Source organism: Pinus tabuliformis, chromosome 5_2 (assembly GCF_031772625.1).
Source record: "Pinus tabuliformis cultivar Carrire ecotype Pingquan chromosome 5_2, CPIR1, whole genome shotgun sequence".
Lineage (NCBI taxonomy): Eukaryota > Viridiplantae > Streptophyta > Pinopsida > Pinales > Pinaceae > Pinus > Pinus tabuliformis.
In genome coordinates, this window is record NC_142306.1 from 824752096 (window position 1) to 824774869 (window position 22774).

At 37.5% G+C, this 22774-nt stretch overlaps 1 protein-coding gene and 1 long non-coding RNA gene across 2 annotated transcripts; one reads left to right on the plus strand and one right to left on the minus strand.

The window, feature by feature from the left end:
- Nucleotides 1–13688: 13688 nt before the first annotated feature.
- Nucleotides 13689–14273, minus strand: LOC149161842 (uncharacterized). Its single transcript, XR_016261754.1, has 3 exons — nt 14149–14273; nt 13885–14057; nt 13689–13789 (listed from the first exon to the last, which is right to left on the minus strand). It is a non-coding gene; the product is annotated as an uncharacterized LOC149161842 (long non-coding RNA).
- A 260-nt stretch (nt 14274–14533) lies between these two features.
- Nucleotides 14534–19034, plus strand: LOC149161843 (uncharacterized). Its single transcript, XM_089435022.1, has 5 exons — nt 14534–16009; nt 16118–16438; nt 17214–17425; nt 17516–18137; nt 18237–19034. The coding sequence occupies exons 1-5, from the start codon at nt 14534–14536 to the stop codon at nt 19032–19034; spliced, it is 3429 nt and encodes a 1142-aa protein (XP_089291148.1).
- The last annotated feature ends 3740 nt before the right edge of the window (nt 19035–22774 follow it).

A 22774-nucleotide genomic window follows, 5' to 3' on the forward strand; every position in this document is an offset into this window, starting at 1 on the left:
GCTAACGCGATAACTATCTCCTCGAATACGCGCCCAAATTTCTGGCCATACGACCAATCTTGGCCGGATACGCTGGTTATTTTTGGGCAATGCGGGTTAATTACGGCCAATATGCAGGTTATATATCGGTTACGCGGCTTATCTCCGCCTGAAACTCCACCTATCATCCGCGTTATACGTCCTGTGGATAACTCGCGTATCCGGCATGATAACTCGCATATCCGGCAGATATAAGTCGCATATCACGCATTTATCACACGCTCGCCCATAAATGCCTCGCATAACTGCGTCGGATACTCGGAGTTCAGCGTCGGATAGCCGGAATGAACTCGCGTATACGGCGTCCCGCCAGAGGCAAATCGCATATCCGGGCTAAAGTGACTCGCGTATGCTATGGATAACTCACGTATCATAACCGTTCAGTATAATAGCCATGGTAATTCACGCGAATTATCTCGCGTTGCCGATAATGGCGATGGTAACTCGAGGGAATTATCTCGCCAAAGATAACCACATCCTCTGAAAACCTGTCAGTGTCAACCCTTAGGTTGTAAATAGTCTGTATTGGTAGGGCATGGTAGGGAAAGAATATAGATTTTCGTAAAACAGCTTCAGTAGTCCGTGTATTATTCCTCTTTGGTACCAATTTCTCCGGCAGCATTTCTGTCGCTTGACATTATTTCCACAATAGATCCGCGTCTCCAGACTATACTTTGCCAACACCCATTCCAGGGCAGCCAGCACAGAGGGTCTCGTTAAATCTCTCCTGTGAACAGAGAACAATGAAATTGCACCCATTGCTTCTTCCACTGCCTCAGGATCCTCACCCATTTCAGAATTAATCGAGGCTTTTGAATGGAAAACGCGGAAACAGCAGGCAAAGCTCGCGGATCCTTACCAGACGTCTCAGGTTCTTCAAAGCTCTGAGTTTATTTGCACTCACCTCTAATATCCTCAATTATTTGGCGCACTTTTCTCGGCTCTTCAACGGGCTCAGGTGTCGGGTTTCCTGAAAAGTGCTGTGAAGGACCTCGAGAGTTTCAGGTGTCAGATTTCCTGCAAAATGCTGTGAAGGACCTCGATCGAGAGTCGCTGACTGGATCTCTCATCAGTTCCAAAGATATTAATAAAATAGATCATGGTTAATAGAATATATATATTTGTTCTTTCGGAGGAGCCCGGTAATCGACATTTAAAAAAGAATTCCATATCGAGTTGTGAATACATTGATTATAAGTTACGTTGGGGACTCCCGGATTATGACGACTTGCGCCTTCTGATCAATGTCCTCAGTTGCACATTATAACACATATTTCCCTCTTTGCTAGAGGCACGGGGTTCGATTCCCCGCATCTCATCTCCAAATTCTCTGGATATCTAATTCCATATTGAGGTATGAATACATTTGTTATAAGTTACGTTGGAGATGGCTCCAGTAGGACGACTTGCGCCTTCTGATCAATGTCATCAGTTGCACATTATTACACATATTGCCCTCTTTGTTAGGGGCACGGGGTTCCATTTCCCGCATCTCATCTCCAAATTCTCTGTATATCTAGGGTTTTGATATCTCTGTTCTATCTGCGCTGTTTGGTTGCTTTACAATGTAGGCAGTTTTGTGACATGTTAGCTTGAAATTCAAATATCGGTTTTGGTATTCGGACTTTTAATTTAGCTTTTATGAATTTATATAGTTTAAAAATTTAATAATAATAATACAATCATGTTTTGTTATATACCTTTTTTTTTTAATTAATAATATTAATAATAATACGATTGTACTTATTCATTGGAAAATCAATTCACTTTTTTTGGCCGTGTGTCATCTTTGTACGCCATAGGATTATATGTTAAACGATTGCAAAAGTTTTAGTGGTTCGACCAAAATGGTTACAAATTAGTTGCGGAAATAGTTTGCGGTCTAGTCGGCAAAATCGATTAGGACGTGGTATCTTGAATTCATCATTTCCAACATTTTTCTTAGATCACAAGAGCGGAGCTCCATATTTGTTTGTATCATAAATAGCCCACCTTGATAACTTGTATAGCAGGATTTCTAGTGCCGAATTACGCGAGCTATTGAACTTGTGATCTGATCGACTGAATCTCAGTTTGAATTAGCAGAGGCAACTACTTTATGATGTTTATATAAATATCTTGATATAGTAAAATATGGTTAGGGTTGAGCTTGAGGTAGATGATCAATTACTCTCTGCATGTTAGCATTGCCATGTTTATGTTTAGTATTAATTTTGTTTTGGAAACTTTACTTTTGACTGATCGGCATCTCTCTTCTATTATATTCATAAGCACTGCACAATATATACTCTACCATGTAGCATTATTTGTCCTCAGATTTTAGTACAGAAATATGAAAGAATTAATGAGCAGATTAGTGTGTTGAAGCGCCATTTTGTTAAATGTGAAGCTAAACTATGGTACACTGTGCAACTGACAGCGTCGACTACCCAACACTTCGCCATCCCAACCGTCACTGCCACACCTGCACCAAACCTACCACACTGCCATTATCTTCTAAATCTCCATCTGAATCACATGCAGGATTTTAGATCCTCCTTCAGCCTCTATATATTTGTAATTTCTCTGGCCAAGGAAGGTAAGCCAAGGCCCAGGACTATTATGTAATGCTAAGTGATTTATGTTCTCCACTTAAGTAATTTTTGTTGCTTGCTCCTGTCTGGTGCCTATTGCTATCTGTGATTAAGGATAGAATATGTGAGAAAATTTTGTTGCCTTGCTCCATTGTGTGTGATGCTTTTGTCTATTGCCATAATGATTTAATTTCTCCTGTGTTTCTACTCTAACAACTGGTATCAAAGCATGGTTCGAATATCCACTATGCAAGCTGCTTAGTGCCATTGCCTTACCTCCGACAGCGTTCATCAAAATGTTCGTTGTTACCTCTGGAGCCATTGTTATTCCTAAATCATCACCTTACCTCCGACAACGTTCATCAAAATGTTGGTTGTCACCTCTGGAGCCATTGCTATTCCTAAATCATCGATCTATATCTGTCTGAACAAGAACGGAAGCAAATGTTACTCAGTGAGTGAACTCTGCTCCGAACTGCTCTAGTTGTTGGGTGCCTCTCTGAATGGCGCACAGATTCACAAAAAAAAAAGACGCTTATTGAAGGATCTATCTAGGAAATAGGTGAGGAACGTTAAGACAATTGTTGCAAGAAATAAAAATGCCGTGGGCATATGGTGAAACGTGCCATGATGCCTAAAACGTGGATTTCGTAAGTGTTTTACGTGGAATTCCTAATTGTGTTTTCAAATCAAGTTTCCACCTATTCTTTTAATTCAACATTTCCACGTTATGTGAAGTGTTTATTTCATTATCCTAAATAAAGGTTCAAACATTATATATGTTTTTATATTTATTATGGAACATATATAATTATATGTTGGAATTTTGAAAAGTATATTTTAAAAAAGGGAAGGAAATTTGAAAAGGGTATTTTAAAAAGGAGGAAGGTCATTATTACTAAATTTTAAAGAGTAATAATTAAAATTTTATTTTTAAGTGGAGTTTTTTTTTTTTAGGCATCAATATATTGAAAATGGAGACAGTTACAGATATGGAGAAGTTGAGCGAGGCTAATTTTTCCATATGGAAATCACAGATGGAGGATATACTGATTTTGAAGGATTAATATTTGCCGATTGAGGGCACAACAAAGAAACCCTCATCGATGATAGATGAAGAGTGGAATAAGCTAGATAGAAAGGTGATTGCAACAATCCACCAATATATAGCAAAGAATGTGTATTTCAATGTGTCCGGAGAAAAGACGACAGAAGGATTATGGAAGAAGCTTCATGATCTATATGAGAAGAACACGACATCAAACAAAGTGTTTTTGATGAACAAGCTTTATAATCTCAAGATGAAGGAGGGTGATTCAGTTGCTGAGCACTTGAATGCATTTAATATTATTACTAATCATCTTGCCTCTGTTAAAATCATTTTATATGATGAAATTAGAGCCATTCTGCTAATGTGTTCTATGCCAGACAACTGGGAAAATTTAATTGTAGCTATGAGCACTTCAAAAACTATAGGGACCCTAAAGTTTGATGATGTCAGCAGTAGTTTAATGAATGAGGAGTTGCAATGCAAGTCAACTACGGAAAACCAAGGAGGAGAAGCTATAGCTCTAGCTGATCATGGTAGGAGAATGGATCGAGGTTGGCAAGGGCAATCAAGATTGAGAGGCTGATCAAAATCAAGAAGAGGAAGGATCATCTGCTTTCATTATGGCAAACCCGGGCACATGAAGAAAGAATGTCGATCTTGGAAGAAAGGACAAAAGGATCAGAAACCATCTAGTACAAATCCCAAGTCATCTAGCACAAACGAAGGTGAGACTACTAATGTAGCCACAGATGGTGATGTGCTTTTTACTGTTTCAGTAGAGGATGCATGTGTATATACATCTAACAGTAGCTTTGATTGGATCCTTGACTCTGGGGCATCTCACCATGTAACCCCATGCAAAGATAGTTTTGTTTCATATAATCCTGGTGATTATGGTAGAGTGCATTTGGGGAATAATCATTTTTGCAGTATTATTGGAATGGGAGATGTATAGATCAAGATGAAAGATGGACAAGATATATTGTTGAAACAGGTCAGGCATGTACCAGAAATGTGCATGAGTTTAATCTCTATGGGACGACTGGATGACGAAGGCTATTCCACAAGCTTTGGAAAAGGAGGCTGGAAAATTAGCAAAGGAGAATTGGTCATGGACAGAGGACCCAAGAGAGGTACATTATACACACTGAAGGCACTGATAGGAAAATCAGATTTGGCTGTTGTCACGAAAGAAGGAAATTCAGCAGATCTGTGGCATAAGCGCTTGGGTCACATGAGCGAGAAGGGCTTAAAACTCCTTGTTGATAAAAATTTATTGCCATGTTTGAAATCCTACAATCTTGATCTTTGTGAGCATTGTATATATGGTAGACAAAGAAAGGTTTCATTCCTTAGAGGTGGCCATGACAGAAAGAAAAATGTGTTAGAATTGGTACACTCATATGTGTTTGGGCCTGTTAACATCAAATCATTAGGAGGAGCATCATATTTTGTAACATTTATAGATGATGCATCCAGGTAGGTTTGGGCATATCCTATGAAAAGTAAAAGTGAAGTGTTTGGAATATTTCAAAATTTTCATGTTGTTGTTGAAAGAGAGAGTAACAAATTACTCAAGTGTTTAAGAACAGATAATGGTGGAGAATATTTCTCAAATGCATTTAAGGAATATTGTAACAGGTTTGGCATAAAGCATGAGAATATTGTGCCTGGTACTTCTCAACAGAATGGTGTCGCAGAAAGGATGAATCGCACCATTATGGAAAAGGTGCGAAGTATGTTGCCCAATTCTGGTTTGGAGAAGAATTTTTGGGATGAAGCAGTCAGGACCGCTTGCTACCTCATAAATAGATCTCCAACTACAGCCTTGGATGGTGGTATCCCTGAAGAAGTTTTGACTGGTAAGAATTTGAATTATTCTCACTTGAAAATCTTTGGATGTGAGGCATTTGTACATATTCCCAAAGAAAATAGAACTAAGCTAGATGATAAATCTATGAAATGCATTTTTTTGGGATAGGCGGATGAAGAATTTGGCTATCGTCTATGGGATCCAGTCAAACATAAAATTATTAGAAGCAGGGATGTTATATTTAATGAGTCATAAATGCTCAAGAGGACTGTAGGTGAGCTGGAGGTGAAGAAAGTTATTGACAGCTTTGAAGATTAGCAGGAAAGCATCCCACCAATGCAAGAAAATGAACATCAAATTCAGGAGCAGGAAGCACAACTAGTGGAAAATGAAGAGCACCAAGAAGAAGGAAGCTTGTTGGAACCTTTACAAGAGATTCAACATGATAATGCACCACCACAGTTGGTTCACGGATCTTCTAGGCCTCATAGGCCTTCACAAAGGTATCCTCCTTCAAACTATATTTTGTTGACTGATGAAGGTGAGCCTAATCGTTTTCAAGAAGCTTGTAAAGTTGAGCATAGTAAAGAATGGAAGAAAGCAATGGAAGAAGAAATGAACTCTTTACTGGAAAATAAAACTTGGGAGTTGGTAAACATCCAAAAAGGTAGAAATGCTCTACAAAACAAATGGGTTTGCAGGTTTAAGCATGAAGATGATGAAAAAAAGGAGAGGTATAAAGCAAGGTTAGTGGTGAAAGGATTTTCCAAAAAAGAAGGTATTGAATTCACTGAAATTTTCTCACCTGTTGTTAAAATGTCATCCATTAGAGTCATTCTTGGTCTAGTTTCTAGAATGTGAACAGTTAGATGCAAAAACTACTTTCCTTCATGGTGAATTAGAGGAAGAAATTTATATGGAGTAACCAGAAGGCTTCATAGAAAAAGGCAAAGAAGACTTTGTTTGTAGGTTGAAGAAGAGTCTCTATGGGTTGAAATAGGCACCTTGACAATGGTACAAGAAATTTGATTCGTTCATGTTGCAACATGGTTTTTAGAGGTTGGAAGCTGACAATTATGTCTATATCAAGAGGTATGATCAAGGACAGTATATCATATTATTGTTATATGTGGATAACATGTTGATTGTTGGGCATGATAAGAATAAGATCAATAGGTTGAAGAAAGATTTGGGTAGCAAATTTTCAATGAAGGATTTGGGACCAACACAACAGATATTTGGCATCCAGATTATGCGTGACAGGAAAAACAAAAGGTTGTGGATGTCACAAGAAAAATATATCAAGAAGGTGCTTGATAGGTTTAATATGAAGGATGCCAAGCCAGTTGGTACATCGCTTGCAGCCCACTTCAAGCTGAGTACTGAATTATGTCCTAGTGATGAAAAGGAGAAGGAAGAGATGAGCAGGATTCCTTATGCTTTAGCAGTCGACAACTTGATGTATGCCATGGTGTGCACACGACCAGACATTGCATATTCAGTGGGAGTAGTGAGCAGGTTCCTTGCCAATCTAGGAAAACATCATTGGCAAGCAGTAAAATGGATTTTGAGATATCTCAAGGGTACTAGTCATTATTGTTTATGTTTTGGTCATAATGAGACTATGCTTGAAGGATTTATAGATGCAGATATGGCTGGAGATATGGACACCAAAAATTCCACTACAGGTTATTTGTATACATTTACAGGTGTAGCAGTATCTTGGGTGTCAAGGCTACAAAAAATAGTAGCTCTCTCCGCAACAGAAGTAGAGTACATAGCTGCAACAGAAGCTTGTAAAGAGATGTTGTGGATGCAATGAATCCTAGGAGAGATAGGAATAAAGCAGGACAAGTATGTGTTATTTTGTGATAGTCAAAGTGCCATTCACTTGGTGAAAAACCAAACATTTCATTCAAAAACCAAACACATTGACTTAAGGTACCATTGGATCTGGCATGTGTTGGAGGAAGAAAAATTCTCCTTGGAAAGGATCCATATAGATAGGAACCCTACTGATATGCTCACTAAGATTCTACCAAGAAATAAACATGAGTTATGTAGAGGCATGATAGGACTTGGTGTGACTTGATTCATGACTCTTATTTGGCTTCAAGTGGGAGAATGTTAAGTGTGAAGCCAAACTATGGTACACTATGCAACTGACAGCGCCGACTACCCAACACTCCATCGTCCCAGCCATCACCGGCACACCTGCACCAAACCTACCACACCGCCATTATCTTCTAGATCTCCATCTAAATCACATGCAGGATTCTAGATCCTCCTTCAGCCTCTATATATTTGTAATTTCTCTGGCCAAGGAAGGCAAGCCAAGGCCCAGGATTGTTATGTAATGCTAAGTGATTTACGTTCTCCACTTAAGTATTTTCTGTTGTTTGCTCCTGTCTACTGTCTATTGCTGTCTCTGATTAAGGATAGAATATGTGAGAAAATTCAGTTTCCTTGCTCCATTGTGTGTGATGATTTTGTCTATTACCAGAATGATTTAATTTCTCCTGTGTTTCTACTCTAACACATTTTTCTCAAAAACTGTATAATACTGTGCAGCATCGCGTTTATACTTCCTCCATATTTCGCTTATTTTAACTTTAATGTCTTTTGTGGGAAAGTTCGAAGGTTTGAAATTCTGATATGGGAAGCTTTAAATGCCAGAGACTGCTCCAGGCAAGAATAAGATTCTCTTGAGAAATCTTTAAGTTATAATCTCAAACAATTTTTATATTCATAAGCACTACATAATATATACTCTGTTATGTAGCATTATCTATCGTGAGATTTTAGTGCAGAAATATGGAAGAATTAATGAGCAGATTAGTGTGTTGAAGCATAAGATATCCTGGATTAAGCAAGGAGTTGCATGTTGGAGACCATAGTAAATTGAAGGACATCAACCACTCGAAGCCATAGAAGCCACTTGTTTCTTTAGACACTTTGTTCCAAGCAAGCACAGGAGCTTCTTGATAACTATTTATTTAAGGTATTAACCTCAAATGAATCCAGTATTTATAAACCCTTAAAGAGTATATACTATGCACTGTAACATTTTTTATGAACTCTTTGCACCTTTTTTACTTTCTGTTTCAGATAATGGACATCGGAATGAGGTTGATTCATTGTCCGGTTCCAAAGAATTTCTTATCGAGTAGTCGAGGGTTTCCATCACTGGATCTAGCTCCAACTACATAGTGTCTGAACACGAAGAAAGGTTCCGACACATGGTTTAGAAGATCATTGCAGTGAGATGAGAGCAGGTTTGGAATTTGATCAGAGTTGGAATTTCAAAACAGATCTCGTTAGAACGGTATATTTTCAACAAACAAAAAATCTTAACAGTTTGGAAAAAACTTCAAGAGATCTCGTTAAAATGGTAGATTTTCAACAACAAAAAAAATAATAACAGTTTGGAAAAAATTTCAACAGTAGTCGACGGGAAAATTGCCCCATCAAATTCCGTCCCATCCTTGGATGGGAGTAACGGAGAGCTTCCACGCAGCATTTAATGATGTGTAGCACCGTGGATATTGGTCGTTGTGAGGAACATGACAGATCAAGGGGACATGGCAGACAAAAAAATGGATGCTACGGCGACCTGTAGAAAAAAAGCAAAAGAGGGTAGATTAGTCTATTGAAGCATAAGATATCCTTGATTAAGCAAGGAGCTGCATGTAGGATACCAAATTGATAGTAAATTGAAGGACATCAACCACTCGAAGCCATAGAAGCCACTTGGTTCTTTGGCAGCTTCTTCATAACTATTTATTTAAGGTATTAACCTCAAATGAATCCAATATTTATAAACCCTTAAACAATATATACTATACTCTATAACATTTTTTATGAACTCTTTGCGCGTTTTTTACTGTCCATTTCAGATAATGGACATTGGAACGATATTGATTCGTTGTCCATTTGTAGAGAATTTCTTATCGAGCAGTCGAGGGTTGCCATCACTGGATCTAGCTCCAACTACATAGTCTTCAAACATGGAGAAAGGTTCCCACACATGGTTTAGAAGATCATTGCAGTGAGATGAGAGCAAGGTTGGAATTTGAGCAGGGTTGGAATTTCAAAACAGATCTCATCAAAATGGTAGATTTTCAACAACAAAAAATCTTAATAGTTTGGCAAAATTTTCAACGGTATTTGACGGGCAAATTGCCCTATCAAATTCCATCCCATCCCTAGATGGGAGTAATGGAGATCTGTCATGCAACATTTAATGATGTGTATCACTGTGGATATTGGTCGCCATGAGGAACAGGACAGATCAGGGGGACATGGCAAACAAAAAAATGGATGGTGCGGCGACCTGTAGAAGAAAGCAAAAAAATATGAAAGGAATGGAACACGGGGCAAATGACATCTTTCTACGTCTAAAGTAGACGAAACCACTAAAGTCCTTTTCATATTGATAAGTTCCATATCATAAGATCATAAATATATATGTTATATGTTAACTTCATGTTACCTCTCTTCTATTTTAAACATTAGATCACTAAAATATTTTCTCCATAAAATTTTTCTTATTTTCAATTCTCTCCTACTTACTTTTTCTCTGGAGTTAGATATTGAATTAATATTTTTTTAAATTATCAATATACTCTCCTCCATAATACATTAAAATGTTATTTAATTAATATTTTTAAATATAAATTTCTCCTCTTTATATATATATATATATATTATGAGTATACTTTCCTTTATATTATATTAAAATATTTTTATTTTTATTTTTGTTAATATTTTTAAATATACCCCTCATATATATTCAAAAAATTAAATATTTTTGTATATATCATTTTTTATTTAGAAATATATAATACACACTTAAATTATATAAATTTATATATTTGTAAATGGTTATAATAGAAATATAATATTAATCAAATATAAAAACAAAACACATAAAAACAAATATATGTAAATTAATATATATATTAAATTTGATTCTCATCTATTATTTTTGAATATATCTATATATATGTTTATTTTAATTTTCTGTTTAAACCCTATAAACTTAAATTTTATAAATTTGTATATTTATAAACAATGATAATAAAATTGTAATATTTTAATAAAATATAAAAATTAAGCAGGTAAAAAAAACATATCATCTTATTATTTTATATATATGTTGATTATATTTATATATATATATATATATATATATATATATATATATTATAAAAAAATAATAATAGAAGTATAACATTTCAATTAAATATAAACAATAAATACATAAAAAAACCATTATGTAAATTAAAAAGGATTGTAATAATTTATTATTTTTAAATATACATGTGTAATATTTTTAGCTATAATGTTTTAATAAAATATATAAAAAAGTCATATATGTATATATGTGTCATATTTCAATAAAATATAAAAGTTAAATATTTAAAAAGACATATGTATATTAAAAGAGATTTTAATTTTATTATTATTATTATTATTATTATTATTATTTTCTAATATAAATATGTGTGTTAATTTTTATTTATATTACATATTTCAATTATATAAATTTATATAGATATACATAACTATAATAGAAGTCTAATATTTAAATAAAATATAAAAGAAACATATCTATATTAAAAAATATTTTAATTTTTAAATTTTGTAGCTATATATATAACATTAAAGATATTGTTACTTCTAAGTTCAAAGAAAAAATGTGGTGTGAGAAAGATTTAGCAGCTAAAAGAAAAATATGTTATTATAAGAAGGTCATCAACCCCACCCTAAAAGATCAAAAGTATCTCTCTATTTTAACTAGCTCAAAGAAGAAAATTAATATAGCAAAGATTAGAACGAATTCTCATGAGCTCAATAGTGAAACAGGTCGTTAGGCAGTTCCTAAAATGCCATGGATGGAAAGGATTTGCCATATATGTGAGAATAGGAACATCGAGGATGAAAACCACTTCCCCTTAAAGTGCCCCGCCTACAACCATATTAGATCTCAGTTTCACAATCTTTGTTACAATGCTGACCTTCCTAGCCTTTTACAATGTCAAAATTATGGTGAGCTCGGGAGGCTTCTCTCCAAGCTTTTTGAGCATAGGAATAAAATCTTAAATCAAAATAAATAATTTGTTTCTTTAGGTCCAATAGACCAATGTTTGGTCTTAGCAGAGGTTAACCAATGCGTTCATATCTTTATATTATATATAAAAAACAATTACAATAATTCTTAGCATTATTTTTTTAAAGAAACAAATATGGAGGTCCAAAACCATTACATTTATTTAGTGTTGCCAATATCCCATGTATGTTTGAGAATGAACAATGTGTCTCAATCCAAATTCTCTCAATCCAAACTCTCAAGGAGAAACTCTGTTATAGAATAATTTAATTACCTCTCAAGTTAAAAATGTTTTGAAACACTCACAAAATCCAAATATATTTATATTCCATTTCTTACTTTTTGTTGATTTGATTTTGATTGACTTCTCATTTTCCTTCGTGCGATAATTTCAATTTCTTCTATCTTAATAATTTTTTCTTTAAGTTGCAAAAACCACACCCCAACAATACTTTGAATAAATAATCAGGGGATGAGGTGTGATTGTGTGAAAGTAAAATAAGAGTAGGATTGTGAAATTCAATATATAAACTAATGACTTGTCATTTGTTTGAATTTAATTCAATTCAATTGATTGTCCATTTGGAAATTAATGTTCTCAATGCAAAAACATTTATTCATATTGTTGATTTGCCTAACTAAATAAGTATGTTATATTTAATCCAAATATAATCAATTGTCGTAATGTAAGATTTGTTACTCCTTGTCAAGTAATATAACAAATCAAATTAACACATCTACTTACCTAAATCACAAATTAGATGCACTTATTGACAATGTTGGATATTTGTTTCATGACACAACTAGCTTCCTAAATGGAAAATGTAGTAGTCTAATTATTAGATGTTTTTTTTTCCCTTTTCAAAGTATTTTTTCATGATCAAATTTAAGTCTGTTATATTGTAATCTAAATATAATCAATTTTCATAATCTAATATTTGTTGCTCCTTGTCAAGTAATATAATGATGCAGGAGCATCCAGCTCCGAGGAGACAGAAGGTGGTTGACTGTCTTATGGAGGGAACCAGGTTAACAGAAGTTGTCATTCTTTTTAAATTCTCTTTACTATTTGTTTGATTTTTCCCAGAAGGTCATTTAGAGACCATGGTAATTGAAATTGTATCTTGTTTTTAAGTTTAGAAATTAGTTAACCGTAAATTAGTCTTTAGTATAAGAAACTGTTACACAGTTAGGATGAATTCTGGTAAGCAGTTTAACTGAAAGTGGGAGCAGTTACGCTACCCAGATGTAAAACAGAAAGCAAAGGACAAAAAAAAAAGACTCTCTCCTGGAATAAAAAAAGACAGATACATTTCCTCTAAAAAGAAGCAAAACTGTATTGTTTAAAGAACCACTGTCACATAAATATATTGTTACCGTTTCCTGTAATAACATTTACTGCAAGAGGGCTATAACAGGCATACTGTAAATTATTCGATTGATGTTATTTGCTTAAGCAACCATTGTAGGTCTTGTACAGCAAGCATGCGAATGTGAAACAAAATATTGAGCACATACTGGAATTAACAGACAACAAAGAGAAGGCACTGCTACGGGAAGCCATCACACGCAGAGAAGAGCAGACTAACGACAACCAATATCACATTAAACCAGGTACAAGCATACCAAACTTAAATGTTTTCCATAAGATTTATAAATGCTGGATATACAGTCTACAAGAGATTCATTTAATGAAACCCTTATGAACAAAACGCACCATAAGTCTCTGAACCTAGAACGCTCATTAAGCTACTGTTCCTTTATCATTAAAGTCATTGTAAGAAACAAGAAAAGTGATTAAACAAACCCATGGAACCACAGCAACAAGACGGACTAGGTCGATTACAGGTCAAAAACGACAGTCATTATATATATAACGGTCCTCAGGAAAAAGGAAACAATTAATATAGTTCGTTTACAATCCAGAAGCGTGAGCAATAGATATAGAAAAACCCACAGCGTGCTTGCACATTTAGCAAACGGAGCCGAGTTCATTAAATACAGAAATCTACAGATTGTTTACAAAACTAGCAAACAGAGCCGAGCTCATTAAATACACAAACCCTCAGATTGTTTACAAATTTAACAAGCAGGTCCCAGCTGGACAAGACCCTACCCGTTACACCAAGTTGGAAGGGGTTTTGGGCTGCCTCCATAACGCACAGGGAGCACGAGCCACGGCGGCCAACCGCCCAAGCAACCTGCACAAACATATAGACATGGGTCAGCGTTTGAGACAAGGGAAACGATAAGAAATATCTGTAAACGAACATAAGCAACCGCATTGGATTTTTACCTGAGTTTGAAGAGAGGCATTGCAAACGACCGACGCCATAACCTGAAGAGCAGAGGAGCAGATCTGTTAGACTCTGAAAGAGGTGGAGAAGCAGGGTTTAACATAGAACCCTAACTTACCTTGAAACCCGGATTGAGGCGGAACGACTCGCTGGAGTTCGAACCGAGAGAACCCTGCCATAAATACCGAGGTGAGTTAACAGAGTGAAAACAAACTTTGTTGCAGCAGAGAATAACCAGAGAAACAGTAAGTTAATTGAGTTACAGAGTGGAGTAGTAACAGCTGGGCACCCTCACAATCATACCAACGAACAAAGGAGCAGAAGGTTGGAGGCACCAGAAGAACCAGCGCCGGAGCGAGGAGCAGAGGCGCCAAGAACCCTCGCAGAGCAGAACTAAGAATCTTGCACAGTGAGAATGAAAAGGCAAGTGGACTAGGGTTAGTGACAAAAGGCGGGAGTAAGTCAAGGCCTGAACCGGCAGATGTGCGTTGATAACTTGTACCACAGGTAAACCATCCGAAATATCCCGAATCTGTACAACCCAACGTTAATTTGCATTTACATTCGTACGGTGAACACGGTGTCGACAGGTGGAAAAAGGGCTGGGCCATCAAAAGTGGTATCAGAGCAGGTTGACAAATAGGAAGAATGGAGGGTGGTAGAGGAAGAGGAAGAGGAAGAGCGATCCGGAGAGTAGCAGAAGAGGGACTCCGTGAGGAGATCCGCGTTTTGCGAGAAAGATTGGCAGTGGTAGAAGCTGGGGGAAGAAGGAACCCAGCAGATGATAGTGATGAGGATGTGGCAGAACCAGAAGATGAGGTTGAAGTGGTCACACCGGAACTCCGGTTATTAAAGTCAGTTTTGCTGTCTAGTCATAAGCTGAAGCATGAGCTATCCACTTATGACGGAAGTCTGTCTGCAGACGTGTTATTGGATTGGTTAAGCAAAGTGAACAAATATTTTGAGTTTGAGGAAACCAGTGAGGACAAGCAGGTGAAGTTTGCCGCCACAAAGCTGAAAGGACATGCGTCCTTGTGGTGGGACAACGTTCAGGCGGAAAGAAAGAGGCAACACAAACAACCTATAAAGAAGTGGGCCCGAATGGAGGCCAAACTGAAGGAAAAATTTCTACCAAAAGATTATCAGATTATGTTGTACAGACAGGTACAGAATTTGAAACAAAGAGGAATGACTGTTAAGGAGTTTACAGAGGAATTTTATAAGTTGAATTTGCGGGCAGGGTATGTGGAAGATACCCCAGAAAAAACAGCCAGATTTGTGAATGGTTTGAGGGGGGAAATACTAGATGAAATCGGTATCCTTTCACCCCGAACATTGGATGAAGCCTACCAGTTTGCACTGAAGGCAGAGGAGAAAATTAACCGGAAGCAAAACGCCAGGAGAGGAGGTGGAACTGGCAGGGGAAAAGGTAAGGTTTTTGGTAGAGGTAGAAGTGCAGGTTCCAACGAAGAAGGCAGTAGCTCTAAGTCTGCTGGCACAGCAGAGAGGGACAATAGCACTAGAGGAGGACGACCAGCTCAGCAAGGGCGAGGAAGTGGTCGGGGCAGGGGAACTGTCCAGTGCTATCGTTGCCATAAGTTAGGACACAAACCATATGACTGTCCTGAGGGTGAACTTGTAGGTGGAAGAGGAGCTTATGTTGCTCATTCAGAGGATGTTGAAGCAGCACCTCAAGAAGTGGAAAACGCCCCAGAGACAGGCGAAGCTTTGGTATTGAATAAGGTGTTGTTAAAACCAGCAAAAGAAATTGCAGAACCTGATCAGCGAAAAGATCTATTCCGGACTGTTTGCAAGTCACAGGGCAAGTGCTGCAAGCTGATCATCAATAGTGGAAGTACCGACAACTTGGTAGCAGTAGAGATGGTGGAAAAACTGGTTCTGAAAAAGCTGAAACATCCCACTCCATATAAGGTGTCATGGCTGCAGAAGGGACACCAACTGTTGGTGGATGAACAGTGTGAGGTGGAGTTTCAGATAGGCAAGTACAAAGAAAAAATCATCTGCAATGTTATGCTGATGGATGTCTGTCATATTTTGCTAGGACGACCCTGGCAGTTTGACAGGAGCGCAGTCCATGATGGAAAAACCAATTGTTACAAGTTTGTGAAAGATGGGATCAAGCACACGCTTGTACCCATCAAAGAGGAAAATACAGCAGAAGCCAGTGGAGTGAAAGCATTGCTGATGGGCTAAAAAGAATTTATAAAACAGATTGAGGACAGTGAAGTAAATTTTGCTGTCATACGAAGACCAAAAGCGGTGATATTGCATACACAGATTTCAGATTTGCCCGAGGAAATCCAGAAGCTGCTGCAGGAATTTGGGGACATCGTGGTGGATGACCTTCCAAATGAACTCCCACCCAGGAGAGGTATTAGTCACTGCATTGACTTTATACCAGGGGCAAGTCTGCCAAACAAAGCAGCTTATCGAATTAGTCCTAAGGACCATGAGGAAATCAGGAAGCAGGTCCAGGAGTTGTTAGACAAAGGGTTGATTCGAGAGAGCATGAGCCCCTGTGCAGTACCAACCGTGCTGGCTCCAAAGAAGGGAGGCGAATGGCGAATGTGCACAGATTCCAGAGCCATAAACAAAATTACGGTTAGGTACAGGTTTCCCTTACCAAGAATGGACGATATGATGGATTGTCTGAGCGGGGCAACTTATTTCTCGAAAATTGACTTGAAGAGTGGATATCACCAGATTCGAATTCGAGAAGGAGATGAGTGGAAGACAGCTTTCAAGACGAACGAAGGCTTATATGAGTGGCTGGTGATGCCATTTGGGTTGAGCAATGCTCCCAGTACGTTCATGCGTTTGATGAATGAAGTGCTGAAGGAGTTTATTGGAAAATCTGTGATAGTTTACTTGGACGACATCTTGATTTTTAGTAAAACTAAGGAAGAACATTTCAGGCATGTTCGTAATGTGTTGAGGAAGTTGCAGCAGAATAAACTGCTGATCAATCTGAAAAAGTGTACTTTTTTTTCGGCGGGAGTTAATATATCTGGGCTTTGTAATTGCAGAAAATGAGTTGAAAATGGACCCAGAAAAGGTGGCAGCTATAGTTAGCTGGCCTTCACTGGGAAGTTTATTTGAAGTCCGCAGTTTTCACGGATTAGCGAGCTTCTACAGGAAATTCATCAGGAATTTCAGTGAGATCTGCGCACCTATGCTGGATATGATCAAGAAGACAAATCAGCCATTTCACTGGACTGAGGCAGCGGAAAGAGGTTTCCAGACTTTGAAGAGGAAGATTACTGAAAGGTCGATATTGAGGCTGCCTAACTTTAACAAACCTTTTCAGGTTCGTTGTGATGCCAGTAATACAGCCATTGGGGCAGTATTAAGTCAGGAGGATAGACCAGTTGCATATTTCAGCAAAAAGCTGAACGAGAGTAGACAGAAATACTCAACCTATGACAAGGAATTCTATGCAATTGTTCAGGCATTAAAACATTGGAGGCACTATCTGTTGGGTAATGAGTTTGTTCTGTTTACAGATAACTCTGCGTTACAGTACATTATGTAGCAACATAAATTGAACCACAATCATGCAGCATGGGTGGAATATTTACAGAATTTTACGTTTGTACTGAAACATATCAGTGGGCAAGCAAATAAGGTGGCAGATGCGCTGAGTAGAAGGATACTACTCTTGCAGGAAGGTACGATGCAGGTTCTAGGCTTTGAACACCTGAAAGAGCTGTATCAAACAGATGTTGATTTTAAAGAAGCCTATGAGGCTTGTCAAAACCCTCTGTTAAGGAACAACAGTCTGTGGTTGGATTATAATATACAGGAGGGATTGTTGTTTAAAGGCGGGCAGCTGTGTATTCCCCACTGCTCTATGCGAGAAAACATAATTAAGGAGAAACATAGTGGGGGTTTGGCTGGACACTTCGGTGTAGATAAGATGGTAGCACAGGTACGACATTTTTATTTCTGGCCAAAATTACAGCGGGATGTACAAAGGTACGTGAGTAGGTGCAAGATTTGCCAACTGGCAAAGGGCCATAGTCAGAATACAGGTTTGTATTTACCATTACCCATTCCGAACCGACCATGGGACTCCGTCAGTTTAGATTTTGTTTTGGGTTTGCCTAAGACACAGTGGGGTTTCGATTCAGTAATGGTTGTGGTAGATCGATTTTCAAAAATGGCGCACTTTGTACCTTGCAGGAAGACCAGCGATGCTACTTATGTAGCACATCTGTTTTTCAATGAGATTGTTCGACTACATGGACTTCCAAGGTCCATCATCTCCAACAGGGATGTGAAATTCACTGGTCATTTTTGGCGAACCCTGTGGAAAAAGTTGAACACTCAGTTACAGTTCAGTTCCGCTTATCACCCGCAGACCGACGGCCAAACGGAGGTTGTGAACCGGAGTTTGGGGAACTTACTTCGGAGCTTAACAGGTGAGAATTCCCAGACATGGGACCGTGTACTAGCTCAGGCGGAATTCGCATACAACGACTCACCTAACCGTAGCACTGGTTACAGTCCGTTCCAGATTTTGTACGGCATGCATCCACGAGGCGTGCATGAGTTACGGGATTTGGGAAAGCTTGAAAAACGAAGTGCGGATGGTGAAGATTTCACTCAAGCAATGAGTAATCTACATGAGCAGGTCAAGCTGAAATTACAAGACAACAGTCACAAATATAAGCAGCGGGCAGATACCAAGCGCCGGGAAGTTCAGTTCAACGTTGGGGACGAAGTCCTTGCATATTTACGTAAGGAGCGTTTTCCAAAACGGGGGTACAACAAACTAAAGTTCAAGAAGATTGTTCCCTGTAAAATCATTCGAAAATTTTCTGTGAACGCCTACGAGTTACAGTTGCCACCCGGGATTGGTATTTCTCCCATTTTTAATGTGGCAGATCTGTTTCCCTATGTCGCAGATTCGGGAGACAATGCAGTAGCAGAGCCACCGCGGGACACCAGTTGTGAGGAACATTCGTGGATGAGACAGATGCCAATGGCACCACCCCTTGAGATCGAAGGAATTCTGGACACACAGGTAGCTAAGCGCACACGCAGGAAGGAATATCTGCGGTATTTGGTCAAGTGGAAGAACCGTCCGATAGAGGACAGTTCGTGGCTGAACGCGACGCAGATATAGAAGGCAGGCTATTCTGTCGACGACCTCATGGAACGGAGCCATGACTTTTTGCCACCCCGGGAGCCTGATGCAGGAGCATCCAGCTCCGAGGAGACAGAAGGTGGTTGACTGTCTTATGGAGGGAACCAGGTTAACAGAAGTTGTCATTCGTTTTAAATTCTCTTTACTATTTGTTTGATTTTTCCCAGAAGGTCATTTAGAGACCATGGTAATTGAAACTGTATCTTGTTTTTAAGTTTAGAAATTAGTTAACCGTATATTAGTATTTAGTATAAGAAACTGTTACACAGTTAGGATGAATTCTGGTAAGCATTTTAACTGAAAGTGGGAGCAGTTACGCTACCCAGATGTAAAACAGAAAGCAAAGGACAAAAAAAAAAGACTCTCTCCTGGAATAAAAAAAGACAGATACATTTCCTCTAAAAAGAAGCAAAACTGTATTGTTTAAAGAACCACTGTCACATAAATATATTGTTACTGTTTCCTGTAATAACATTTACTGCAAGAGGGCTATAACAGGCATACTGTAAGTTATTCGATTGATGTTATTTGCTTAAGCAACCATTGTAGGTCTTGTACAGCAAGCATGCGAATGTGAAACAAAATATTGAGCACATACTGGAATTAACAGACAGCAAAGAGAAGGCGTTGCTACGGGAAGCCATCCCACGCAGAGAGGAGCAGACTAACGACAACCGATATCACATTAAACCAGGTACAACCATACCAAACTTAAATGTTTTCCGTAAGATTTATAAATGCTGGATATACAGTCTACAAGAGATTCATTTAATGAAACCCTTATGAACAAAACGCACCATAAGTCTCTGAACCTAGAACGCTCATTAAGCTACTGTTCCTTTATCATTAAAGTCATTGTAAGAAACAAGAAAAGCGATTGAACAAACCCACGGAACCACAACAACAAGACGGACCAGGTCGATTACAGGTCAAAAACGACAGTCATTATATATATAACGGTCCTCAGGAAAAAGGAAACAATTAATATAGTTCGTTTACAATCCAGAAGCGTGAGCAATAGATACAGAAAAACCCACAGAGTGCTTGCACATTTAGCAAACGAAGCTGAGTTCATTAAATACAGAAATCTATAGATTGTTTACAAAACTAGCAAACAGAGCCGAGCTCATTAAATACACAAACCCTCAAATTGTTTACAAATTTAACAAGCAGGCCCGAGCTGGACAAGACCCTACCCGTTACACCAAGTTGGAAGGGGTTTTGGGCTGCCTCCATAACGCACAGGGAGCACGAGCCACGGCGGCCAACCGCCCAAGCAACCTGCACAAACATATAGACATGGGTCAGCGTTTGAGACAATGGAAATGATAAGAAATATCTGTAAACGAACATAGGCAACCACATTGGATTTTTACCTGAGTTTGAAGAGAGGCATTGCAAACGACCGACGCCATAACCTGAAGAGCAGAGGAGCGGATCTGTTAGACTCTGAAAGAGGTGGAGAAGCAGGGTTTAACATAGAACCCTAACTTACCTTGAAACCCGGATTAAGGTGGAACGACTCGCTGGAGTTCGATCCGAGAGAACCCTGCCATAAATACCGAGGTGAGTTAAGAGAGTGAAAACAAACTTTGTTGCAGCAGAGAATAACCAGAGAAACAGTAAGTTAATTGAGTTATAGAGTGGAGTAGTAACAGCTCGGTACCCTCACAATCATACCAACGAACAGAGGAGCAGAAGGTCGGAGGCACCAGAAGAACCAGCGCCGGAGCGAGGAGCAGAGGCGCCAAGAACCCCCCGCAGAGCAGAACTAAGAATCTTTCACAGTGAGAATGAAAAGGCAAGTGGACTAGGGTTAGTGACAAAAGGCGGGAGTAAGTCAAGGCCTGAACCGGCAGATGTGCGTTGATAACTTGTACCACAGGTAAACCATCCGAAATATCCCAAATCTGTACAACCCAACGTTAATTCGCATTTACATTCGTACGGTGAACACGGTGTCGACAGGTGGAAAAAGGGTTGGGCCATCATATAACAAATCTAATTAACACGACTACATACCTAAATCACAAATTAGACGCAATTATTGACAATGTTGGATATTTGTTGCATGATACAACTAGATTCATAAATTACAAATGTAGTAGTCCAATTATTAAATTTTTTACCCTTTTCCAAGCATTTTTTCCTTCATCAATTTTGCCTAAAATTAGACATTTTTTATGGAATCTTAAGTTTTCACTGGGCAATTTGTAAAAATCTAAGTGTTAGACATTATGTTCATTTATACCTTTAAAATTTAAACCATTAAAATTCACAAAATAACCAAAAAAAAATTATATCATTAAAACACTAGAGTAACAACCAATCTTGAAGTATAAAAATAAATAATAATTAACTTTGAGTTCTTAATAATATATATAATTTTATTTTTATTTTCTAATAGATAATATTATTTTTACTTTCTCTCTTATAATTTAAACATTTTCTTAATAATTTCGTCTTACCCTCATTAAAAAACATTGAATAATAATTTATTGATTTTGGAAATGTTGTACATCACTCATAGTATCCAGATTTCTTGATCAAAAGAAATCAAGAACAACCGCGCATTTAATAAAGAACCACGCTGAAAAACGTATATATTATGTTTAAGATGACAGGGTGGAAAATGAATAATGGATGTAATATTATTTTTTAATAAAAAAAATATTAGATTTATGATAACAATTAAATTAATAATAATAAATCATATAAAATGATCACTAAAAAAATTGATTTAAGAAAATAATCATTATTTTTTAACAAATGATTAATTATGATAGTGAGTATTTAGTCATTTGAAAATAATGAAAAATATTTCAATAACAAAATGAAAAATTTTTGTAGAATAAAATTCAGTTTAAAAATGGACAAAATTTACCTCCAAAAGAGGTGTGTTATTATCCAATGTCAGCGTATGTCTTATCATCACACTCTGTTTTCTGTTGATTTCATTCTAAATTGACATGTGGAATAAGTGAACGTTGGGAGCAATCAATTCATTAAAAAAAAAATTAAATCCCCATGAAACCATGGCCTACATAAGGATGGATAAACCCCTATTTTGATTGAACATTTAGCCAAGTATTTGCACATCTTCAGATCTCTTGCATCATAAACCCTTATTTTGACTAACTGTCTCGGCAATTCCTCCCGCCTTGGTAGACGAATCAGGATTAATATACCAACACCACAACAGATTTCTTCCAAACCCATGAAATGGCAATTCCTTTCAGCGAGGTTTAATGAAATATGTGAGGTAATATATATCTATATAATAGTCATATAATCAGTTGTTTAGAGAATAGGCATTTATATCCTTAAATTTAAATTGAAATATTTAAAAAAAAAAATTATATAATTTTTTAAGAATTATAATATTTTTTTGGGAATTTTGTAATAAATATAAAATTATAAAGTTTAACATTTAGGGTTAACAATATAATAATAAACCTCGAGGTTAGGGTTTCTGGGCACTGTTACAGACACAGAGCTGGAAGCGAATAGATCGAGGCTAGCGACTTTGCTCAGAAGGGGAAAAAATCTGACCCTACAGATGGTCAACGAGGGGTCCATTGGGACCCCTTCTTTCAAACAAATAGTCATGCAGAAGCAGAAACTAAAAGCGCAGGAAGGAGTCAGAATTTCAGGATACGAAAGACTCAAGCAGAATAGCGGGAAAAACAAGGAGAAAAAACAAGAAGAGGGCAGAGGAC

Excerpts from the sequence above, each read along its gene's own strand:
- LOC149161843 (XM_089435022.1), top strand. The coding sequence starts at position 14,534 with ATGGAGGGTGGTAGAGGAAGAGGAAGAGGAAGAGCGATCCGGAGAGTA. Across the intron at positions 16,010-16,117 it reads AAACCAATTGTTACAAGTTT|ATTGAGGACAGTGAAGTAAA; the intron begins GTGAAAGATGGG and ends TTTATAAAACAG. Across the intron at positions 16,439-17,213 it reads GCCCCTGTGCAGTACCAACC|GTTCGTTGTGATGCCAGTAA; the intron begins GTGCTGGCTCCA and ends AAACCTTTTCAG.